The 21037-nt window shown below is 40.2% G+C and overlaps 2 protein-coding genes across 8 annotated transcripts in view; one reads left to right on the top strand and one right to left on the bottom strand.

The window, feature by feature from the left end:
* CFAP96 (cilia and flagella associated protein 96) overlaps window positions 1-21037 on the top strand; it is a 183967-nt gene that overhangs the window by 20432 nt on the left and 142498 nt on the right. The gene's annotated exons all lie outside the window — the stretch shown is intronic.
* CCDC110 (coiled-coil domain containing 110) lies at window positions 45-14675 on the bottom strand. 2 transcript variants are annotated; one of them, XM_082444802.1, is made up of 8 exons: window positions 14436-14675; window positions 13986-14090; window positions 7878-7933; window positions 7545-7610; window positions 6219-6329; window positions 6060-6119; window positions 3309-5382; window positions 45-2996 (listed from the first exon to the last, which is right to left on the bottom strand). In XM_082444802.1, exons 1-8 carry the CDS (start codon window positions 14443-14445, stop codon window positions 2947-2949), a joined length of 2532 nt encoding a protein of 843 aa, XP_082300928.1. In that variant the 5' UTR covers window positions 14446-14675; the 3' UTR covers window positions 45-2946. The 2 variants fall into 2 exon arrangements, with proteins under 2 accessions (XP_082300928.1, XP_082300929.1); XM_082444803.1 differs by lacking the exon at window positions 6219-6329.

Raw genomic sequence — 21037 nt, 5'->3', positions numbered from 1 at the left:
AAATAAATAAAAGAACGTGAATTTCTTTAAAAAAAAAAAAAAGTGTGTTCAGGAAAGACTTTTTCAGTCAGTTTCTTTTTTTCCTCCTACCTCCTTCCCATCCTCAGTGCTTTCCCAGTTCAGGCAACCCAGAATTTTACCCCCAGATGAAAAACTAAGCATCTTGCCTCTGAACATTCTGAAGAGCTACCTAAGGAGAATTGGGACTACAAGAGTAAGGTTCTTGTTCTGGCATTATTACTCCAATAAGAATAATTCTGTTTCTATTCTGGTCAATAGCCCTGTACACACATACTCATAGTTACAGGCATCTTCTTTATAGTTGGGGGAGATCTGGTGGAAAAACATACCTGCATATACCAGCTACCTAGAAAAGTCAACACTGTGTTCTGTCTGTTCATAGGACTTGATTTTCCAAACTTCCCAAACTTGACTACCCAGAAATGGCTTCTAGCCAAGATAGAGTATCAGGAGCCAGATTTATGCTTCTTCTTTAGGCAATTAAAAACTGTACAAAACATACATAACAACTCTTTTTAGATACTGGACACAGACAGTGCAGGATTGTGATCTGTGAGGAAAAGGAAACAATTGAGGTGAGCCCTGCAATTGCTTTTTGTCTGGAGGCACTTTTGGACTGAAGAGGATGGAGGACTTGGAATCTCAAAGTATAGTAGCCTTGCTGAGTTGAGACAGAAATTGGAACCAAGGACTCTAAAGTGGCTCGAATTTGTGGGGTTGAGTTCTAGAGAGGAAAGATCTACACAGGAAAAGAGTTCAGAAATCTGCATAGGAATCCCCTTAACCCTGCTGACATCTAAGACAGGCATGCGTAAGGTTAAATTCCATGAGGCAGAACAAAGAACAACATGAGGCAGGACAAAGAACAACATGGACCTGTCATGGTTCCCACAGCTCACAGAAGGCCAGGAACCATTCAAGGCTGGGACATTCTCACCTCTTTGCATTCAGTGGTGGTTCCAGAGGATCTCGAGTAGACTAGAGGCTACTCTACACCCACCCTAATAAAAGTTTAAAAAACAAGCCTTGAAAGCACCAAATTGAAGCAGAAGTAATGTAATGCCTAACACAACCAATTCCAACAATCTGTAAAGGAAACAACAACATTCGGACAATCAACAATGTAAAATTCACAAAAACCCATCTTCCAGGTGGATTTTTGGCATACTAGATATGCCAGGAAGCCAGAAAATATGACCCATAACTGGGAGAAAAATCAGTCCATAGAAATAAACCCCCAAACAGTAGAAAAGATGGAATTAGCAAATAAAGACATTAAAATAGCTACTTGAACCATGTTAATGTATTTAAAGGAAAATATGAACATATTGGAAAGAAAAATGAAAGTTATAAACAAGAACCAAATGGAAAATCTAGAGATGAAAAATAAGATAACTGAAATGAAAAACTTCAGTAAGTGGGAATAGTAGAAAATTAGGCATGGCAAAAGAAAAAGCTAGTGAACTTGAAGATATAGTAATAGAAAGTATCCAAAGTGAAACACGGAAAAAGACTGAAAAGCAAATGAAAATAATACCAGTGAGCTCTAGGGCAATATCAAACAGTCTAACATATGTGTTATTGCATCTCAGAAAGGAGCAGTGAGAAAAAGATTTAAAGAAATAATGGTTGAAAATTTCCAAGTGTGATGAAAATTATAAATCCACACCCAAGATGCCCAAAGAATCACAAGAACCCCAAATTATCAATGTCAGAAGTGAAAGATGGGACATCACAGGTCCTCTAGACATTAAAAAGATAATAAGGAATATTATAAACAACTTTATGCCAATACACTTGAGAACTTATGTAAAATGTACAAATTCTTCAGAACAACAAATGATCAAACCTGATTCAAGAAGAAATAGAAAATCTGAATAGTTCTGTATCTATTAATGGGGTTGATTTTGCAGTGTAAAACCCTTTCCATTTAGAAAACTCCAGGCTCTCTGGTGAATTATATTATGTATTTAGAAAGGAATAATATCAATAATACCAATTCTACACTAATCCTTTCAGAAAATAGAGGAGGAGGGAACACTTTCCTATTGGAAAACCTGACCTTATATTTTATGAGGCCAGGATTTTCCTGACACCAAAATCAGATAAAGACATAAAAAGAAAATAATATAGATACCAATATCCTGAACATAGAAGCAGAAATCTTTAACAAAATATTGTCAAATTGAATCCAGAAGTATGTTAAAAGGATAATACATGATATCTGATGAAGTTTATCTCAGCAACTCAAGGTTGGTGTAATGTTTCAAAATTAATCAATGTAGTCACCATATTTACAGATTAAAGGGGGAAAACACAGGATCACCTCAATAAAATGCAGAAAAAGCATTTGACAAAATTCAATAAGTTTATTTGTATAACAAGAAGTCTTGAAAGCGAGAGATAGTGTCTCTGCTGGAGCAAGGGCAGGTATTCTAACTGTCCTGTATAATAAAGGTAACATTTCCATCTAGAGCAAAGGGCAGGCATGCTTACTGCACTCAGAAAAATAATGGTTCCCTAAGCTCAGAGTTTTCTCTTGTAACGCAACCACTGTGTGACCCTTTTCATGTTGCCTATAGGAACTGGGGCTTGGCGAACCCATGCGAAAGTGCTGTTACTCTGGCTCCTGCTATTGCTGTGAGCAACAAACTGTCCTTTATCTCGGACCCAGGAGTCTCATGTCTTCCACTAGAACCCATGAAACTGTCAGGCTAACATATATTAGCTTACAAGTTGGATAAAGTCTCAGAATGTTGACAGTTCTTGACAACATAAAAATATATACCTAATTCCAATTTCAAATTTAAAAAAACTAGTCTAATCAATTATAAGGTCATTGTAATCACATGTAAAAGTTAATTTAAAATTTTTTGTTGAAAAAAGTACTTGGACAAAGGATTTTGAAACATTGATTTTAGAAATTTATTTACATGGCTTGGATGGAAGCAATTGATACGGTTTACTTGGAATTCCTGGAAAAAAAGAAGAATTTTTTAAAAGGTTGGACTTCTAAGCGTATTGCAGAAAAATAATAATTTAAAAAAATCCCTGTTTGCTGCCGAAGTTGCTTTGGTCATATACAACGTATAGAAGTAGTATAAATAAAATAACATGAATTTTATCAAAAGAGCAAAATCTCTAAATAATTCCACTATATAATAAATTGGATACAAATCTTACAAAACTGAATTGTACTTACCTTCTTATTACTGTCCTCTGGCTAATGCCCGATAGGCTAAAAGAATCTTAAACATATTTCTTCTAATCCACCACGATATACATACCTTTCAAATCAGGGGCTAAAGGCCTACTCCTAGGACTAGAGGTGTCTTCATAAATATCATAGATGTCAAGATGGAATTTCTCTCTTCTTGAAATGTAGCCCATTGTTGATAGGTCAATACGATGATTATAGATTTTTTCACTTAGATTTAAATATTCTCTTTGAAGATTCCGCATCTCAAATTCCAAGGTATCCCTTTCATTCTCTATACTTCTTACATAGTTTTCTAAAAGTATTTTGTCTTCCTCAAGTCTACTGATGCTGTTTTCAAATTTTATACTTTCTTGACTATGGTTTTTTAGTTCTTCTTTTAGAATCTGATTATCAGTTTTAATTTCCATTAACATTTTTGATAACATTTCACATTTGTTGCCCATTTCTGACAAACTATTCTTATAAATACTTGCTTCTGATTTTGCATTTTTTATTTCTTGCAGAAAATTCTCTTCGGTGGTAGATTGGTATGTTTGAATATCCTCAATTTCTCTTTCCATCATTTCTCTTGCAGCAGTAGATTCTTGTAAGGTTGTTTCAAGATTAAGCTTTTCATTTTTAACTGTTTCTATTATTTGAAGAAGTGTCTCTTGTTCAGTTTTTGCCAATCTTTCTTTCTCTTTTAGCTGCATTATCTCTAGCTGGTTTTCTTTTTGTTCATTTTCAAGTGAGCCTTTTTCCTTTAGAAGCTGGTATGTTTTTTCCTCTAACATTTCTTTTCCCTCTTGTATCAATAGAATATTTGTTTTCATTGATTCCATTTCTGTGATCAGTAGTTTATTTTCATTATTGACAATGGCCATGTCACTTTGAGTTTGGTGTTCCTTACTTTTTAGTTGTTCTAATGTTTCTATCATTTGTTGCTTCTCCAAAGAAAGTTGACTATTTTTTTCCTCTAGGGTTTTATTTTGTCCTTGGAGAACATTATAGTTACTAATTATTTCTTTCAATTCTTTAAGACATTCTTTGCCATCTTCTTCTGTTTTAATTAACTTGGACTGAATAGTGTTCTTTTCTTCAACCAATGTCTTAAGTTGTTTTTCATACATTTCAATTTTCTGTATCAGAGATTGTGTGATAAAGACAAGAGGTTTAATTTTCGTTTTAAGGGTTAGGTTTTCATTCTCCAGTTTCATTACTTTTTTCTGTATCTGCATAGATTCTTTCAGGTAATTCTGTAAGTACTGAATTTTTGCTACACACTGCTCAGTAACAGAATTGACTTTGGATGTCTTCTCATTTTCAAATATTATTGATCCTTGTTTTACTGCAAATGGTTGTCTTTCTTTGTCTTTCATGGCATATTTTGTTGGGTCAAAGAATGCCAGTGTATGTCTTGGAACTCTGGAATGGAGTTTTAAATCTGCAATATTCTTGTCAGTAATAGGAATTTCTTTATTATTTTTCTCATTCTTTTCCCCCCTGTGTATTTCACTCTTAGATAGTTTTTTACATTTCCTACAAAAACTCACATGGAATTTTGACACTGTTTCCCTAAGTGGGAGTAATTTGTTTACTAGTGCCTCTAATTCCAAAATTCTCTTTGATTTTATATCTTCATTTAAGTTACTTTCAATATTTTCTTCCTTAATAAAGTTAATTTTTTCCTTGTGAGTGGGGGGCAGGTCATAGTTACCATTCCTTGGAATAGCTTTTAAAGTTTGCAGTTCATTTGTAAGTGCCAGTTCCCTATCATGTGACTTTTGAAGCTCTTCCTTCATTTGTTTGATAGAATGGCAAATATCATCTAAATTTTCACAAAATCCATGCTTGAGAAAAGGCACAGTAATTCTGGACTTATCCACAATTACCATATCAGCTTGAGACATCCCGTTTTGAGGTACATTAGGTAGGAAATTATAAAGGTTATTATCATTCTTCAAGTCAGAATTTTCTGAAGCTGAGTTATCTGTCGAAGTTAATATGTCCTTGAAATGTATCTGGCATGGGATATTTATACCTTGAGAGAGACTGTTAACACTATCACTACTGAATATTTCTTCTACTGAATGAAGAGTCCTAGGATCCTCAAAATGCTGAATTTTCTCCATAGAAAGGGTTTCTTCTTGATTCTCTATAGGCTAGTAACAATAAAAATCACACTATGAATGTACTATCATTTGCTACATGACCAACAAATTAAGATAATATTTTGTGGAGGAATTATTTTTATTACAACCAGAATGAACATTTTATCCATTTCTGCAGCAAAGAGGCTGACAAGTATGATTCATTTTCTCCAGAAAATCTACCATTATTTTGAGATCTGTAACTCTGGTCTTCACAATTTGCTTAGAAATTGCACTTATTTCCTTAGGGGGTGAGATAGAAGGGCCAACCCCTCAATTCCAGAAATACAAATTCAGCATTTCTCAAGAGACCGTCATGGATAGGTGGGGAAGAGAGAAGCAATAGTTCAAAGGGAAGTTTAAGGAAAATGAAAATTTCTACTTCTGGGCTATTTGTCAACCTTAGCTTGTCTTCCTAGTTTCAAATGGATCTAGGGCTGTGACTCTTCACAGAGAAAGTGTGAAGTTCTAATAAGTATGGACACAGTGACTCTAGTTTGGACCTGTTTTAGAGAACTCACTCTAGGTGTAAGTCAGTCCTAAAAGTAGAAAAACTCAAAGTGGACAGAAAAACTGCCATGTATTTCAGTTTACTTGGGAATCTTTAGGTATATGGACTAAGTCAAATGCCCCTCACACGCTGTCCTAAGAGAAACAAGAAAATTGCAGAAGTACAGAGGTAAACGCACATCTTTTAGGGTTTTCGGGACAGGAGTTTCCTTATTTTCATCTTTGACAATCCAGTCGCCCTGTGAAGAAGGGGAGAATGTAAAGGTGAAGGTAAACTGGTTGTAGTAACATTTCTGAAGTACCTAAATGTAGGAATGATTTTGTACTGAAACACATACCAAAGCTTTTTCATTGCGTGTGCTGAATACTAGATTTTTTTCTGAGCTAAATTGTGGGTTTTCTACTTCAGTAATACTTTTGTTCAATATTTCACTGATTTCAGACTGCACCTTTAAAAGAGAAATTAAGAATGTCGGACTTTGATTTCACATTTATAAAGTTATGAATGCACAAGGATAATAGATATTATACTTGAAAGATACCTTTAAATTTCCTATGCATATTCTTTTCCATCATATAAAATAAAAATTAAATTTAATTTATTGTAATCTCTCTCATTGAAGGAATCTTTAAGAAAAGTATGTCTTTACTACATGACTATAAAATCAGAAAGACTTAATTTAGGAAAGCAATAAAATCTTATGAATTAAAATAATTTTGGATGTTTGATTTTTACATTGTTGAATAAGTCAGAGGTCTTTGATCTCTGTCATCAGAATGGAATCTATTCTGTCATCCTCAGGAGGATTTTATCTTCTCTTCCCATTTCCCTGCAGTTGCTTTTAGTACAAGAATTTCAGGATGAAGTTTATATTGGGTCTTTAGCGACTATGCGTTGTGTTATGTACCCCCAGGAGCCATGCCCTATCCTTCTGTTAACACTACCCTGTACTTCTGGATAAAGTCCATGTGCCTTTGGTGATACAGATCCCTCCTTCAGCTCCAAGGGGTGGGCATGTGACCCAGAGCTAACCAGTCAGAGCGTTGCCTCCCTCTGAACAGTGATTGCTTCAAGCACTGCACGTGGGGCTGTCAGAATCAGGCCAAGAACTCAGTACACACTGTTGAGAGAGAAAAGCACAGTCTCATCTCTGTCTAACTGGAATCTGGAAGGATAAGGGCCGGAACTTCTAGCAACCCTTTTGCTACCACATGGAGTCTGAGAATACATTACTGTCAAAAGCAGAACCAAGATAAGGAGTGAGGCTGGTTCCCTGATGACGAGGGTCCTGAACCTATGGATGAAGCCATCCCCAAGTGAGCTATTCCTAGGGCTTGCGTTACTAGAGCTAACAAAGTACACTTTTCCCTTAGTCTGTTTGACTTAGATTTTATATCACTTATAATGAGAGTCCCTATTTGTAGACTATATATAGGTAGCACTTTAAACCTATGTTTTTTAAAAAAATCAGTGTTATTTCTTTTGGCTCATATCCAAATGCAAGTATAACAGAATGTAGTTTCCTGCCAATTTTGTGTCTAGAATAGGATTGTGGCCTTATTACATTCAATATCAACTAATCAGTTGGCTAGTGATCATCAGCTCAGAAATGTGTGATGGTATTCTGTTTGGATATTTTCTATGTAAATTAGAAGAAACATACCATGCTAACATTCTGCAAAGTCTGTATTTGGAGAGCCTGAAATGATTCCAGCTGATGCCGAAGGGCCTATAACAAAATTACACAAGGTATGAAATTGAACATTTTTAGGTGAACATACATTTTGTTACAATGAAAAAAAAAAAATCCCCCAAAGTTGCCTATTACAAGGATCATGTGAGGGTCAGGTGACTCACATTCTTCATCATTCTTGCTCACTCTCCAGTGCATTTTGATGAAGACTTTTGTGGAAAACCCGTATATATTTAGGAAGTATTCTGAGAAAGATCAGACTTTACACAGATTTTCTGAGAAAATAAAATGAAATATACTCACTTTCAGTGCTGAATGTGGTTGGATTTGATTTTCTGATTCTGTTATGCAGCCGTATTCTAAAAAGTAAAATTGAAAAACTATGTGATTTAATTCTTAAGTGTTATTTTTAAACAATGTTAATGGAAAGCAGTCTCCTAGCTTTCCTGGATGGTGAGGCAAAGAGATAGTGAGACTGATGTTCACATTAAGACAAACCCGATGCTAGCTGCATAGTGAGTTTAAGAGATAATTCTCATCTGACTTACAATACTGCACCTACTTAAGGTTGTAATAGTGGTATTACTTTTATAATAAACCTTTAACTTGTAACACCAAACTGAGAACTCTCAGGAACTCAGATATCTTTGTTTGTTTCTGGGATATAAACTATATTTTTTGGTAAAAAAATTCACAATTCTTATGTTAAGGGAGACGCTTGGCAAAGTCCTGTATAGGTCTCAGTACCTATGCAACAGCCATGTGATGTTTTTCTTCCTTAACATGGAAAACAATTTGGATTAATAGAACATAATTTTTGTTATGCCCTTAAGCAAAGTGCTATAAGGATCCGTGTGTTCCTTCCTAGAAAATAGATTTTAGATCTGCAATAGGGGAGAGACTATATAACGCTTGCAAATTTCCTGACATACATTCCTCTTTTTTCCCAAATGTTAGGCTACTTGCTTTGCAAATTTTTATTAAAAAAATTAAAAAACATGTCCTGAATGAAATGAGAGTTATGTTAGAATTTGCCCCAGGCTGACAATTTCTGCTGTAAGAGAAGGTTTTTAAAGAAGTCAGTGCATCTCCTTTGGAATGGTAGTCTGCCAGATGTTACAGAATCTGGTTGCAAAGTATACTTCCTTCCACCCAGTCCCAGTGTGGCCCTCATCACTGAGAGAGCTGCTGTGGTTCAGAGCCTGGAGCCATTTGGCCAGCTGAAGAATCCCACCTTCATCACAGGGCAGGGATGGACTGTGTGTGGGGGCTGGGCAGGGGTGCATTAATGAGTATCTTCAGGATTCTGGCTTTCTTTATCGCCTCTGAAAGTCAGAGGGAGTTATGAGCCATGCTATAGATAGCCTTGCCAGAATCATCTCTTTTCATCTTTGGCCTCCACTCTCCAATTTTATGTCCTGAGGGGGTGCCCCCTTCCTTCTCCAGGTACTGCTGGTAAAGTTTTTGCTGGTGTTCTGGCGGGGTTTTTTTGTTCATGTCCTTTTGTAGTGGGGGAGGAAGGTCTGGGATCTTCTTTAGCTCTAAAATCTCTACCTGAAAGTCTAGAATAATTTTGATAAGTTCATGATTTGGCCTTAAATATTGTTTCATGTTCAAGTGGTTCATTCCTTCAGTAATATCACACATTCAGATTTTGAGTGTCTACTACTTGGTGTGCCCCACTGTAGTTACTATAGACACAGCAATGAATAAATCAGCCGGAGCTCCTGTTCTCACTATGCCTACCTTCTAAAAAAAGTAAACAGAAAAATAGCAAACAAAGATATAAACAGGATACTTCCAAATAATGATAAATAACACAAAGAAAATAGGCTACTGTGACAGTGAGGGGGGGTGAGGACAGCATTGGGGAGGGTGGTTAGAAAAGGCCTATCTGGCATTTTGTGGCTTCAGCCAAGACTGCTACGTGATAAGAAGGGGCCAGCCATGGGGACATCTGTAGGAAGAGATTCAGAGCAGAGGAAACCGCAAGGCCCTGAAGCAGAGCACGTGTCACCTGTGTTTGGAACAGAAAGAAAGCCCATGTGGATGCAGCTTCCTGAGCAGACGGGAGCACGGTGTGCTAAGAGTTCAGGGGGAGACGGGGGTGAGGTTAGAGAGAATCTGGCAGGCCATCCTGAGGGATTTGGCTTTTATTTTAAGAGAAATGAGAAGCTTTGGGGGGCTTCAATCACAAGAATGATTTGATTTGACTAAAAACATTATAGGACACTCTCCTGCATGATAATGGATTACAAGGTAGCAGTTGCAGGACTGTTGGAATAATCCAAGGGAGAGACAAAGGTATCTTGGACTAGAATGGCAGTGGGGGAAATGGAGAAAAATAGGTGGATTCAAAATATGTTTTGGAGATGAAGCATTGCTGGAGAATTAGATGTGGCCAGTGTCGAGGAAGGAAAGGTGACTCCTAGGTTTCTAGTGAGAGCAGGTGGACGAATGATGATGCCATTTACTGAAATGGAAAAGAGTGGGGGAGGAACATATTTTAGGGAAAATTCGTTTAGGTCTGTTAAAGTTAAGTTTTCTGTTGGACATCAAAGTGGAGATGTCAACAGGCAGTTGGATAATCCAGGCTCTGGGTTAGGGGAGTGGTTATGAGCACTGCATTGGGAAATATGGACCCTGCTGCTGGCCTAGACAGGGGCACTTTCTGTGCAGCGAGCAGCTCAGAACCCCAGATGAAGTGGCTCGAGGGGAGATGGAACCTGAAGGTTCGTGGGCAACGCTTTCTGGTTTTACTGTGGCAGGGGATAAGGTGCCTGGTGGGGATAGGGGTTTTGGGAAGAGATGTGAAGGTTAAGAAGAATTTTTTTTTAACCATGAGAGAGTCTAATATGCCTGCTTACTGCGGGAATCATGTAGTGGAAATGGAGGAGAAGAAGAATTCTGGAGAATGAGGAAGGCTGATGGCCAAAGTTGAGTACTTAAGAATTCCAGGAGAGATACGATCTGGAGGAAATGACCTGTGATTGAGCAGGGACAGTCCTTCCATTGAAGTGGGGGACAGCAGAGAATATGGGACACAGGCGGTAGGTTAGCAGAGTTTAAGGTTGAAGGTCAGGGAGTTTGGGTCTGATTGCTTCTATTTTTTTCATATAGTTTAAGGTCATGTTACACGTTGGGAGGTAGCGGTGAGAGGTGTTGGAGATTTGAGGAAACCAGAAGAGTGGAATAGTTATCTTGGACAGGGCTTGCAAAAGCATTTACTGGGGAAATAAAGTAACTTTTCCAAATAGCATTGAGATCCATGGTATGACTCAGAAGTGAGTGTTTTTCTCCTGCAAAGTTCATATGATTCAGTGAAGATACAGAGTAGGCAGAGAGTTGGATTCATCTATTTTTAAAAGCTATGAAAATAACTTTTTGTTTTTCTTATGAGATTCAGAGACATTGGCTACTACTTATTCCCAAAGGGAAGATAATTTTAAAATTCATCAATACTTAAAGAAACACATAGGATTATGTGATTCTAGAATTGGAAGGGAAATTATCAGTGAAGCACAGGAGAGGGAACACAGTCACAGGTCACCATTTATCAAGTCCTTGCTGAATGTACACTATTGGGAAGTATTTAGTAGAGGATGTGGTGCCAGCCCTGAAGAAGCTTATACTCTATTCAGATTGCAAGAAATATTCAGATTATATTCAATTTAAGTTCTGTAGCTGTTTCATATTTAAGTGTCAAAATTTAAAAACAAGATAGTTATCAGCAGGATGACTTTTGAGGTAATTAACGTAAAGATATAGGGAATTTATTCTGAAGTCTGCAGAAGATGATGTCATATTCAATGTATAGAGAAAGTTTTAAGGGCATACCTGTAGCTAACAGAGCAGGGAGAACAAACGAGTTTTAAAAATGCAATGTGGTAATGATTCTATATACGATGGTAGACACTCTGTAGTCAACGCCTTTTAATTCTCAGGTTCAAATACTGAGTTTTGCTGTGACAATTCACACTCACTCCTAGAAGTAACTGTTTTATTGAAGCCTTGTGAGCTGTTCAACCCAAGCCTTCATTCATTCATCTAACAACTATTTTTAAGCACCTGCTATGTATCAAGTACTGTCCAAGGTGCTGGGGATCCTACAGTGAAGAAAATATGCAAAATCCCTGCCCATGTGAGGGGAACAAAGGATCTTGTGTGTAAGACGGCAGTGAATCCTGTGGAGACTAGTAAGGCACAGAGCAGGGGAGTGTGCACATCTGCACGAGGCTTTGTTATGGGAGCTGTGGAGCCAGGCTGCCTCAGCTTGCACGCTCACTGCGAGGGGTCAGTGTCTCGTTTGTAGGTAAAGCCTTACACAGTGAACGGCACACGGTAAATGCTCAAGAAAAATTTACTCTCTTACTGTAGCAACAAGGGTATTATCAGTATGATGATGATTTGGTAAATTTAAAATTTCTAATAGAGATGGGAGGGAGGGATGACTGCCCAAATTCTCCAGTGCTTCCCATTTTGCTCAGCATAAAACCCCACATCCTTAGGTGGAATTACAAAGCCCAGTATCCTCTCTGAACCCTTCTCCTATCCTCCTCCGTGCTCATTCTGCTCCCGTCACCAGCTGGTCCTCAAACATGCCAGGCATCCTCCCACCTAGGGACCTTTGCAGCTGCTGTTCTCTCTGCCTGGAATGTTCTTTCCCCGGAAATCTGCACTGACTACTCCTTTACCTCCTTCAGGTCTTTGCTCAGATGTCATCTGCTAAGGGAGGTCTCCTACCATCCTATTTGAAATAAAACTGCACACTCCCCACCCACCTCTGACACTCCATATATATACTTCACGCCATATACTAACTCCTTGTTCTTTTAAAATCAGAGACCTGAGAAATATATACGACCTTGTAATTCGGCATTACTTATGCAAATCACGTCAGTGTTCTGTTGGTCAGTACCCAGCGAATAGATCACTTGGTGACCATGAAGTGTAGCTAAGAGAACAGAAAGTGGGGAGGGCACAAGGTCACACCTCCTAGTTTTGCCTTGAGCTGTAAGCACGAAGTCCCTGCCATCTTTGGTGGCGCCTAACTTAGAATATCTCTCACCGATTGAGTCCCTACCCTTATACCCGCCATGCTCTAGCAAGAAAGACTGTAACTCTCACACAAGCATATGTGCTATTTTGTATGTAACTGCATTTTCTGTGAACGCTGGCATTTTTCTCCAGAGCCTTCCATCTCACTCACATTAGAGAACACACGGTCTTGCTACATTAAGCTCCCTCAGTCTCTTCTGACCTTAAACACTCTCTCTTGGTATGGAGCTGTCTCCGTGTCTAATCTCTCTGTGAGGGCTTTCTGCCCCACTCAGGGCTTCCCATCACCCCTCCCGTTGCACAGGGAGGCCTGCCTGGCCTCATGCAGGCGGGAGGGGCACAGAAGAGCAGAGAGAGGGCAGGTCAGTGCACTGCCCTGCGGCCTCTACTGAGGTGTGGCTTATCCTGGTGGTCACTGGCATCCAATTGTCTTGCGTCTTTTGTCTGCCGGGTGTGGCTGCTCCAGCCCTTTTTTTAGAGCCCTGGACAAGGCCGTTGTGAAGGTCCCCGGTTTATGGAGGTGGACGAACCCCAACCTGACCTCAGGTCTCCGGCTCACCACTTGTCGCAGCACCTCTGCGTCTGGATTGCCCATGTGTCGCGCGTGGCTTATGGGCAACTGTAGGATCCCAACGTGGCCCCTCAGTTTAGATACTGCCTTCCGCCCACGGCGCTCTGCTCCTTCGCTGGTGTCTCACGTGAACACCAGGCCCCTCTGAGAGCTGTGTAGCCTCCTTCAGCTTCTCTCAAGGAAGCTAGACTCCAGCTCCAGTGTTCTCAGATCCTCCCTGCATCTTATTCATGGTTTATATGGAACTTGAAAACTGCAGCTTTTTAATGATTTCAAACATCCTCCCTATACAGTATCCTGTAGTCCACAGATATTTACTATAAAAGTATTTCTCTTGGAAAAAAATAGGTAACTTTTTAGTGACTGTCCAAAAAATCAGCAATTCTTATTTGGTATTCAGAGAAGCAGTACAGTGTAGCATGGAGGTTAAGGCCTGGACCCTGGAGCTACCCTGCTGAACACTGGCTCTGTCCGTTGCTGCCTGTGCGACCTTGGGGAGTTAGTTAACCTCTCTGTGCCTCAGTTTCCTCACTTGTAATATGAGGAGAATGGTAGTGCCTACTTCATAGGGTTGTCGTGAGGATTAAATGAGTTGATACATTTAAGTGCTCAGAACAACATCTGGCACAAAGTAAATGTCCCGTGTTAGTTATTATTAGTATCTTACGAGTAGTTACCAGAAGCACACCAGTTGGGCCAGTGGATTTAGGTAACGTACTGGTTGCCTGTAGTAAAAGGCAGAAACATCACTGCCGTCGGAGCCTTGGCCTGGGAGGTTTTACCTGTTTCACTGCCACCATTTTCCTTTACCCACTCAGAGGAATTTAGGATCTTGGGTGCTGAAAGGAGAACGCAGTCAACCTCCTCCTCTTCCTCAGGATGCTTTTCTGTAACAGAACAGTACGCGGCTTTTGGTTTTGCTGGGAGAAAGGAGGCGAGGCGTGGGGATTCGGGACGCGGGCGCGCTGAGCGGCCACGGGAGGGCGCGCTGGGGCCATGCCGCGGCGGCGGGCCGGGCTGCTCCGAGGCTGGATGCAGGGCAGGCGCGGGGACGCAGGCGGTGCTTTCCTCCCGGGGCGGGCGGAGGTGTGCGGCTCGTCTGGGAGATCCGCACTCCAGACGGGACCCGACCCGCGGGGGAAGGAGCCGGGGCGGGGGGAGGCGGCGCTGCCCACCACGCGTCCGCTTCCCAGGGCGCCCCCTCCCAGGGCAGCCCCCGGCCCGGCTCTTACCCGGGCTCATTTCTGCTGCTGAAGCACTCTTTCCAACCGCCTTCCCCTCTCCCAGGCAGTCTGCTCGGTTGCTTCCCGCCCGGGCAGCTCGTTGCTTGGTAACGGGGTGGCCGGGACACAGCGAGCGGCAGTGGGGCGCGCGCGAGGGTGGGGGTGGGGAGGAGGAAGGTGAGCGCCGGGGGCCGGGGTGCAGTACGCCCGCCCCGCCGGAGCGGCGCCCGCGACAGCTGCGTGCTACCTTTGCTGTGCCTCCCCGGCCCAGCGACAGTCTCACTAGGGTGTGTCCGCCCCCCACGCCCACCCCCGCCGCTCCCCTGCTACCCAGAACTTGATCTCGATCAGACTCTGACTTAACACATTACCTGTTGGACCCAAGCTGTGTGGAGAAAGGGGAATGTTTGGAGACACGCAGCCACCTAGGAACTCCCCCCCGCCCCCCGCCGCCACCTCTCTGATCGCCATTTCATTGTTTTATTCTGTTCTGTTCCTCTTGTTTCAACCCATCGGTCGAATTAGTTTCAGCGTTTGGGGATTTGAACGGTCCTAGACCATTATTGTGAAAGGACGTCTGTTTGCTGTGGTTAAAAGAAGACCCCTGTTTCCGATAATGAACTTTCAGTAACCGTGTATGGAAATGTACACATTAGAGCTGTCACAGAGGCGCCGGTCTTCATCTGTAGAGCATGCTCATTTCCTGTGCACCTGGGCAAACCGCTTGCACAAGATGAATGTAGCGTTGGAAGCTGGGGCTTGTTCAGCTGAGGACTGGTTGGCGTGGCCGCAGTCAATCCCTGTGCCCATCAGGAAGTGGAGCTCTTTAAATAAAAGTTTTAAATGAGTGTATATTATTATTTTGCGATAACAACCGTTACAGATAGAATATAAAATAACTGAAAATTCAAATTTTAAGTCACAATAAGGAATTTAAAGTCATGATGACATAACTTATTATATAATTATGTGGCTTGCTTTCATGGAAATGAAATTCTTTATCAGAGGTTCAATGTTTACTTGCTGTAATTTCTTGTTTTTTAGCCTATAGAAATGGTGTCTAGAAGATTCGACAGTCTTGTGGTGGTGTAGACAATTTCAACAAATTGTAATTTTGAGAACTTAGGTTCTCCATTGATGATTGATATTGACAAAGTTAATTTTTTCCGAAGAGCTACAAAAATTTTCATCAGTGTCTGTTAAATTACTATTCTGAATAAATTACAGTATTTTGAAGGGAGAATGTAGATTAAAAAGCATTACATTTTAGTAAGTTAACTTCCATACTAATGAAATTTCCATAATAAATAAGAAATTACTATAAAATATTCTACTTTATGTAACATATTTTAATATCTAATAACCTGATAATTAATATAATATTCTATAATAACTAATTTGTCTATGTAATATTTGTGGATTATGATGGCAAATGTATACAGAGAAGTTACTTGTGGATTTAAATGAGAGGATTCAGCCACACCATTTAGCACAGAATGGAAAAAGCAGATGATAAGAGCTATAATATCAAAAACTCAAACTTAGCCAGTGTGCTAATTTCAATAGAGATCTACTCTAATTTTAAGATACTTCCCAATCAGTTCATCAGTTAGAGAAGCAGTTCTTTACTTAGAAGATCAGTTGATTTTAGGTGTTAGGTCAACAAGATCATTTGATTATCAAACTCATTTCTCTTTAGTAAACTAAATCACATATGTGTATTCTCAGAATAGGAATAATTTATTTGTCAGAAAATTATTGTAATTAATATATAAAAAGCCCATCTTTGGAGCCAACAAAGATAATAAATTTTAAAAACGTCTTCAGTAATTACAGTGTCTATGACATGAATGGCATCCCCTCAGAAAAGGCCCCATGTTAGGGCCTCACATCAACAGTTGCACATGGAGACCCTGTTCTTTGGTGAGAGAGAACCTGGAAGGGTAAGAAGAGAACATGAACCCCCAGAATAGGGGTGGATGGTGGACGCATCATTTTGGGGTTGTTCACTGCATTTGTGAATGTATGTCGAGGGAAGTCTTTTCTGATTACTCATGGCCACTTAAAACCGTTGTCACCAATCACAACCTGCTTGAAACTCCCTCCATTCTGAACTTTGCAGGTAATGGTGACTCGGTGACTTGCTATCTCTGAGCATGAGTTTACTTATCTCCACAACAGGCCAGGATTGCTGTAAAGGGTCCTACTACAGTAGGTTCAGTAGTTACATAGGAGGCTGCCAGCGATGGCAGCTCTAGACCCCAGAGTCTCAGGTGAGATTCCATTAACAGTGCTGACATTTTTTCCTGTGATTCATCCTTATTTTAAAAAAATTGACACTTCAATTGAAAAAGATTCAACTACTTTAGCTCAAATACTGGAACACGTATATATTTTAAAGAGATAGTTTGTGTTGTCTAATTTGTATTGTGCATCCACTTTGTGATAACTTGCCAAAGTTCAAAAAATAAAAAATTTTATAAGTTTCTCAGTCAATGCACATTTATATGGCCTATAAAATGTAAAGTCCTCATTACGTTTTATTTATTAAATTATTTTTTGAGAAATTTTAAAATGATGGAATATGCAAAGAATGCTATAATTAACCCTTTGCTTCCATCTCCCAGAATTAACAGTTATAATTATATTGGCATATTTGATTTTTATTTAGAAACAATAAAGAATCACATAGAATGGAACTCCCCACCACTTCCTTTTCTGTTCCTTCTTCCCTACACTCCTCCTATAAGAAACCATTGTCATGAATTTAGGGTACAATCTTACAGTCCATTCTTATATTTTTATACTAATTATAATGAGTAATAGAGATGATTGCCCTTGTTTGTTTTAAAGTTTTTCATAAATGGTATCATAGTTTACATTTTATTCTGCAGCTTGCTCTTTTTCTTCAACAAATATGTTTTTTAGGTCTATGCATTTTTAAAGAATAGATCTTTAATTCAATTGTAAAAATGGACTTGAGATACCTTTCAGTTCTTCCAGTTTTTTGCCCTTTTGGTCTCCATTATGTTTTAAATTTTGAAATGAGATCACCAACTTATAATAAAGTTGGAAGTATAGTCTGATACATATTTCATTTTCTCCTGAGCCATTAAGAGTGAGTTGTTGACATGTTGTCCCGTCACTTCCGAATACTTTGATGTGTATCTTGTAAGGACACTCCAACATGAGCACAATACAGCCATTAAAGTCTGGAAATGAGCATTGATACATTACTGCCATCTAATCCTCAGATCCCACTGAAGTTTGACCAGTTCTTCCAATAATGTCCTTTACAGCAAAGGGATCCAGTCCAACATCTTGCTTTACATGTAGTTGTCATGACATGCCTCTTTACTCAGAGCCTCATGGACCCAGAGTTGCCTGTTTTATTCAGTGGGTTAGAATGGATTATCTTCTGTTGCTGACATGATTTATACTGTTGCTTAAATTTCCCTAATTGGGTCAGTGCGAGTGTCTCTAGCTGGCCTCTGCGTACTTTTGACACATCTCCTTCATTACTAGAGCACTTTTTAATTTGGTTGACACAGTCAGATGTTTCATGCTTATCCTGTATTTTCCCTGCCCTAGCCCTGAAATCAGCCATTTCTCCGAGGAGTCTTGGTTTCTTTTAGAGGAGAATGGTATTTAGAAGCCAGGATGTGAGCGCTAAGTTGCTATCTAGGTGTAGCTGCTCCCAGGCCCTCTTAGTAGATAGAGCAAGGGAATGTCTGCCTGGGTATGTATACACATATACACAAGCACACATGCACATGCGCATCCACGTTTATTTATCTATATCGAGAACCATGAGTTCACAATGCCTCCAGTTCCAATGCAACATCACAGTGCTCTTTCTAGTTTTCTCCCTTTCCAGATGAGAAAGTTGACTTCCATTATCCCTTATATATTTCCTTATATGCTCTCTCATGCCAGTCTTTCACCATCACCCCCACATGGATGCCCTCGTTATCCCACTTAGGTTCCAGGACTCTGTATCGCCCCTTCCCGACTCCGCTGAGACCCTGAACCCTATGCCGGGCCTCCCCTCAACCTAGAGACACTCCTCATCCCTTTGGGTTCCGTCACTGCAGGCTGGGCCTCCTCTCTGTGGAGGAGACCTTCACGTCCTCCCTGCCTCTGACACCATGCACACCCAGGCCCATGCAGGGCCACCCTCCCCACCCTGCTTGAGCTCCGACTGCTGATGCCAGTGTTCCCACCCACGCGGATGCTTTCTTTTCCCACCTTGGGGTGGGACACCCAAAGCCTGCTTTTGCAAAGTCATGAGATGATTCTTCCATGCTTTTTTTTTTTTCTAAAAGCTTTATTGTTTTACCTTTCATTTTTAGACTTGCTAGTCATCTGGAATTGATTTTTATATAGAGTGTGAGGTAGGTGTCAATATCCATTTTTTATATGCCTTTCCAATTGACCCATCATTTATTGTAAAGAATGTGATTTTCCATACCAGCTATATATTTTAATATATTTTACAATGTGTTTTTCTTTTGTGTGCTCATATTCTACTAATCTTGAACCTAAAGTTCCTCATTGCCAAGTTGCTAAAGTCAGGTAAAGTGATTATTTGCTTACCCAGCATATAGATTAGAATTAGATAAAAGGCATAGTATAGTGAAATTTCCTTTAGACTGCAGAAATGGGGAAAACCCCATTCTCCTGAATGAGACCAGGAGAACCCGGGGTCTCTGAGATTCTCTGTTGAGCACCCAGTGTTTTCTGTAGCACTCAGGTTTTCAGTACATAGAAATGAAGGCTAGTGATATTCAGAAGAATCTGGCAAAAATTTGCATTACACTTGCCCGGCCCTACCTATCATTGTTCCTGCTCCTGTGACACTGAATGGGTTCATTATCCCATTTGAAATTGGTAACCAAATTTGAGAATTAAAACACTTACTCTGGCGGACTTTCAATTTTCTCCCTCCCTAATGTAATTATCACCCCCCCCCCGCCCCCAAATTAAGCTTTTGGTGAAATATTCTTTTTTTTTTTTTTTTAAAGATTGATTGATTGATTGATTGATTGATTGCTATGTTGGGTCTTCGTTTCTGTGCGAGGGCTTTCTCTAGTTGCGGCAAGCGGGGGCCACTCTTCATCGCGGTGCGCGGGCCTCTCACTATCGTGGCCTCTCTTGTTGCGGAGCACAGGCTCCAGACGCACAGGCTCAGTAGTTGTGGCTCACGGGCCTAGTTGCTCTGCGGCATGTGGGATCTTCCCAGACCAGGGCTCGAACCCGTGTCCCCTGCATTAGCAGGCAGATTCTCAACCACTGCACCACCAGGGAAGCCCTTGGTGAAATATTCTTGCTTTTACTTAATGGTGTTGAGAATTGTGGAATTTTATGGAAAAAAGTTATTTTCCAGATTTGTGTGGGGAAAACTGAAACATGGGGAGGTTTAGGAACTTTTCAAAAACTCTCTTAACTGGTCAGTGCTAGACTTCCTGATTCTGAGACCCTGGTTTTGCCCAAATCAGTTTATTTTGATGTTTTGTCCCCCATAACAAGTTATAATTTTATGAGATAGGACAATATTTCATCTAAATTTTCCAAAAGTATAAAGGTGGTATAAATATTAGTGCTAGAAACTAGGAGTTCCTATTTCCTGATACGGTGTCACGCATCACCTGTACTACCTTCTCAGTGTGGTGAGATTGTTTCTATTTCATTCGACCTCATATCAGATAGACAGTGGAGCATTTTCTGTCACGGGGTATGCTTTCTCTGGCCACACATGTCAGTCAGTCCAGCAACTGCCCTGAAAAAATCTGATTTATTTTTTTATTGTGAAGTTCATTGCTAAAGGTTGGAATTAAAATCTGTACTGCCAATCGTTTTAAAAAAAACTGTGAGTCACAATATTTCAGAGTCTTCAAAGAGTAGCTCTTCTCAGAGAATCCATTTTCACCTGTTGACTAACAGCTGCAGATTCAAGAATCTGGAACAAATTCAAGAGCTTGAACAAAAACAAGCTAGTCAAATCTATTCTTAGCAATTTATGACCAGACTAAAATACTTCCGGATTTTTTAGCTTCAGGAGATCTTTTTTTAAAACCTGAGATCACAAGGCTATCATTAATCATAGCTGAGATCTATAGTAGTGTGAAAAAGTGACCAAACCACTCCTAAAACATAACAAATTTGGGCAACTGTCATAAGGTTAGTGCTTTGGTCAGAGAGGAGACCTATGTGCTGGTGACTTAGGACTCTTGGATGGGTAGTGGGCCTTCAACAGCTTAAAGGCTTGGTGCCACAGCCAGCTTTAAGTTTCTTTCAGAGTTAATTTTAACCTGATTTCATCTATATAGGAGAATGAACCCCACAACTCACTAAGAATAACCACAAGCTCTGGCTCTTAGGAAGTTGACTGCAGCCTCAAGGGGGCTTATTTATATGGTGTACTGTAGTGGGGGTACTAAGAAAGTGGAGTCCGTCTACCTGTGTGAAGTTTGGTGTGCTCAGGGGTAGGCAGAGTGAAGTTTGGTGTGCTCAGGGGTAGGCAGAGTGAAGTTTGGTGTGCTCAGGGATAGGCAGAGTGAAGTTTGGTGTGCTCAGGGATAGGCAGAGTGAAGTTTGGTGTGCTCAGGATA

This window comes from Balaenoptera physalus, assembly GCF_965194825.1.
Source record: "Balaenoptera physalus genome assembly, chromosome: 21".
NCBI lineage: Eukaryota > Metazoa > Chordata > Mammalia > Artiodactyla > Balaenopteridae > Balaenoptera > Balaenoptera physalus.
The sequence above is the reverse complement of the archived record's forward strand: the minus strand, read 5'-3'. Positions and strand labels throughout refer to the sequence as shown.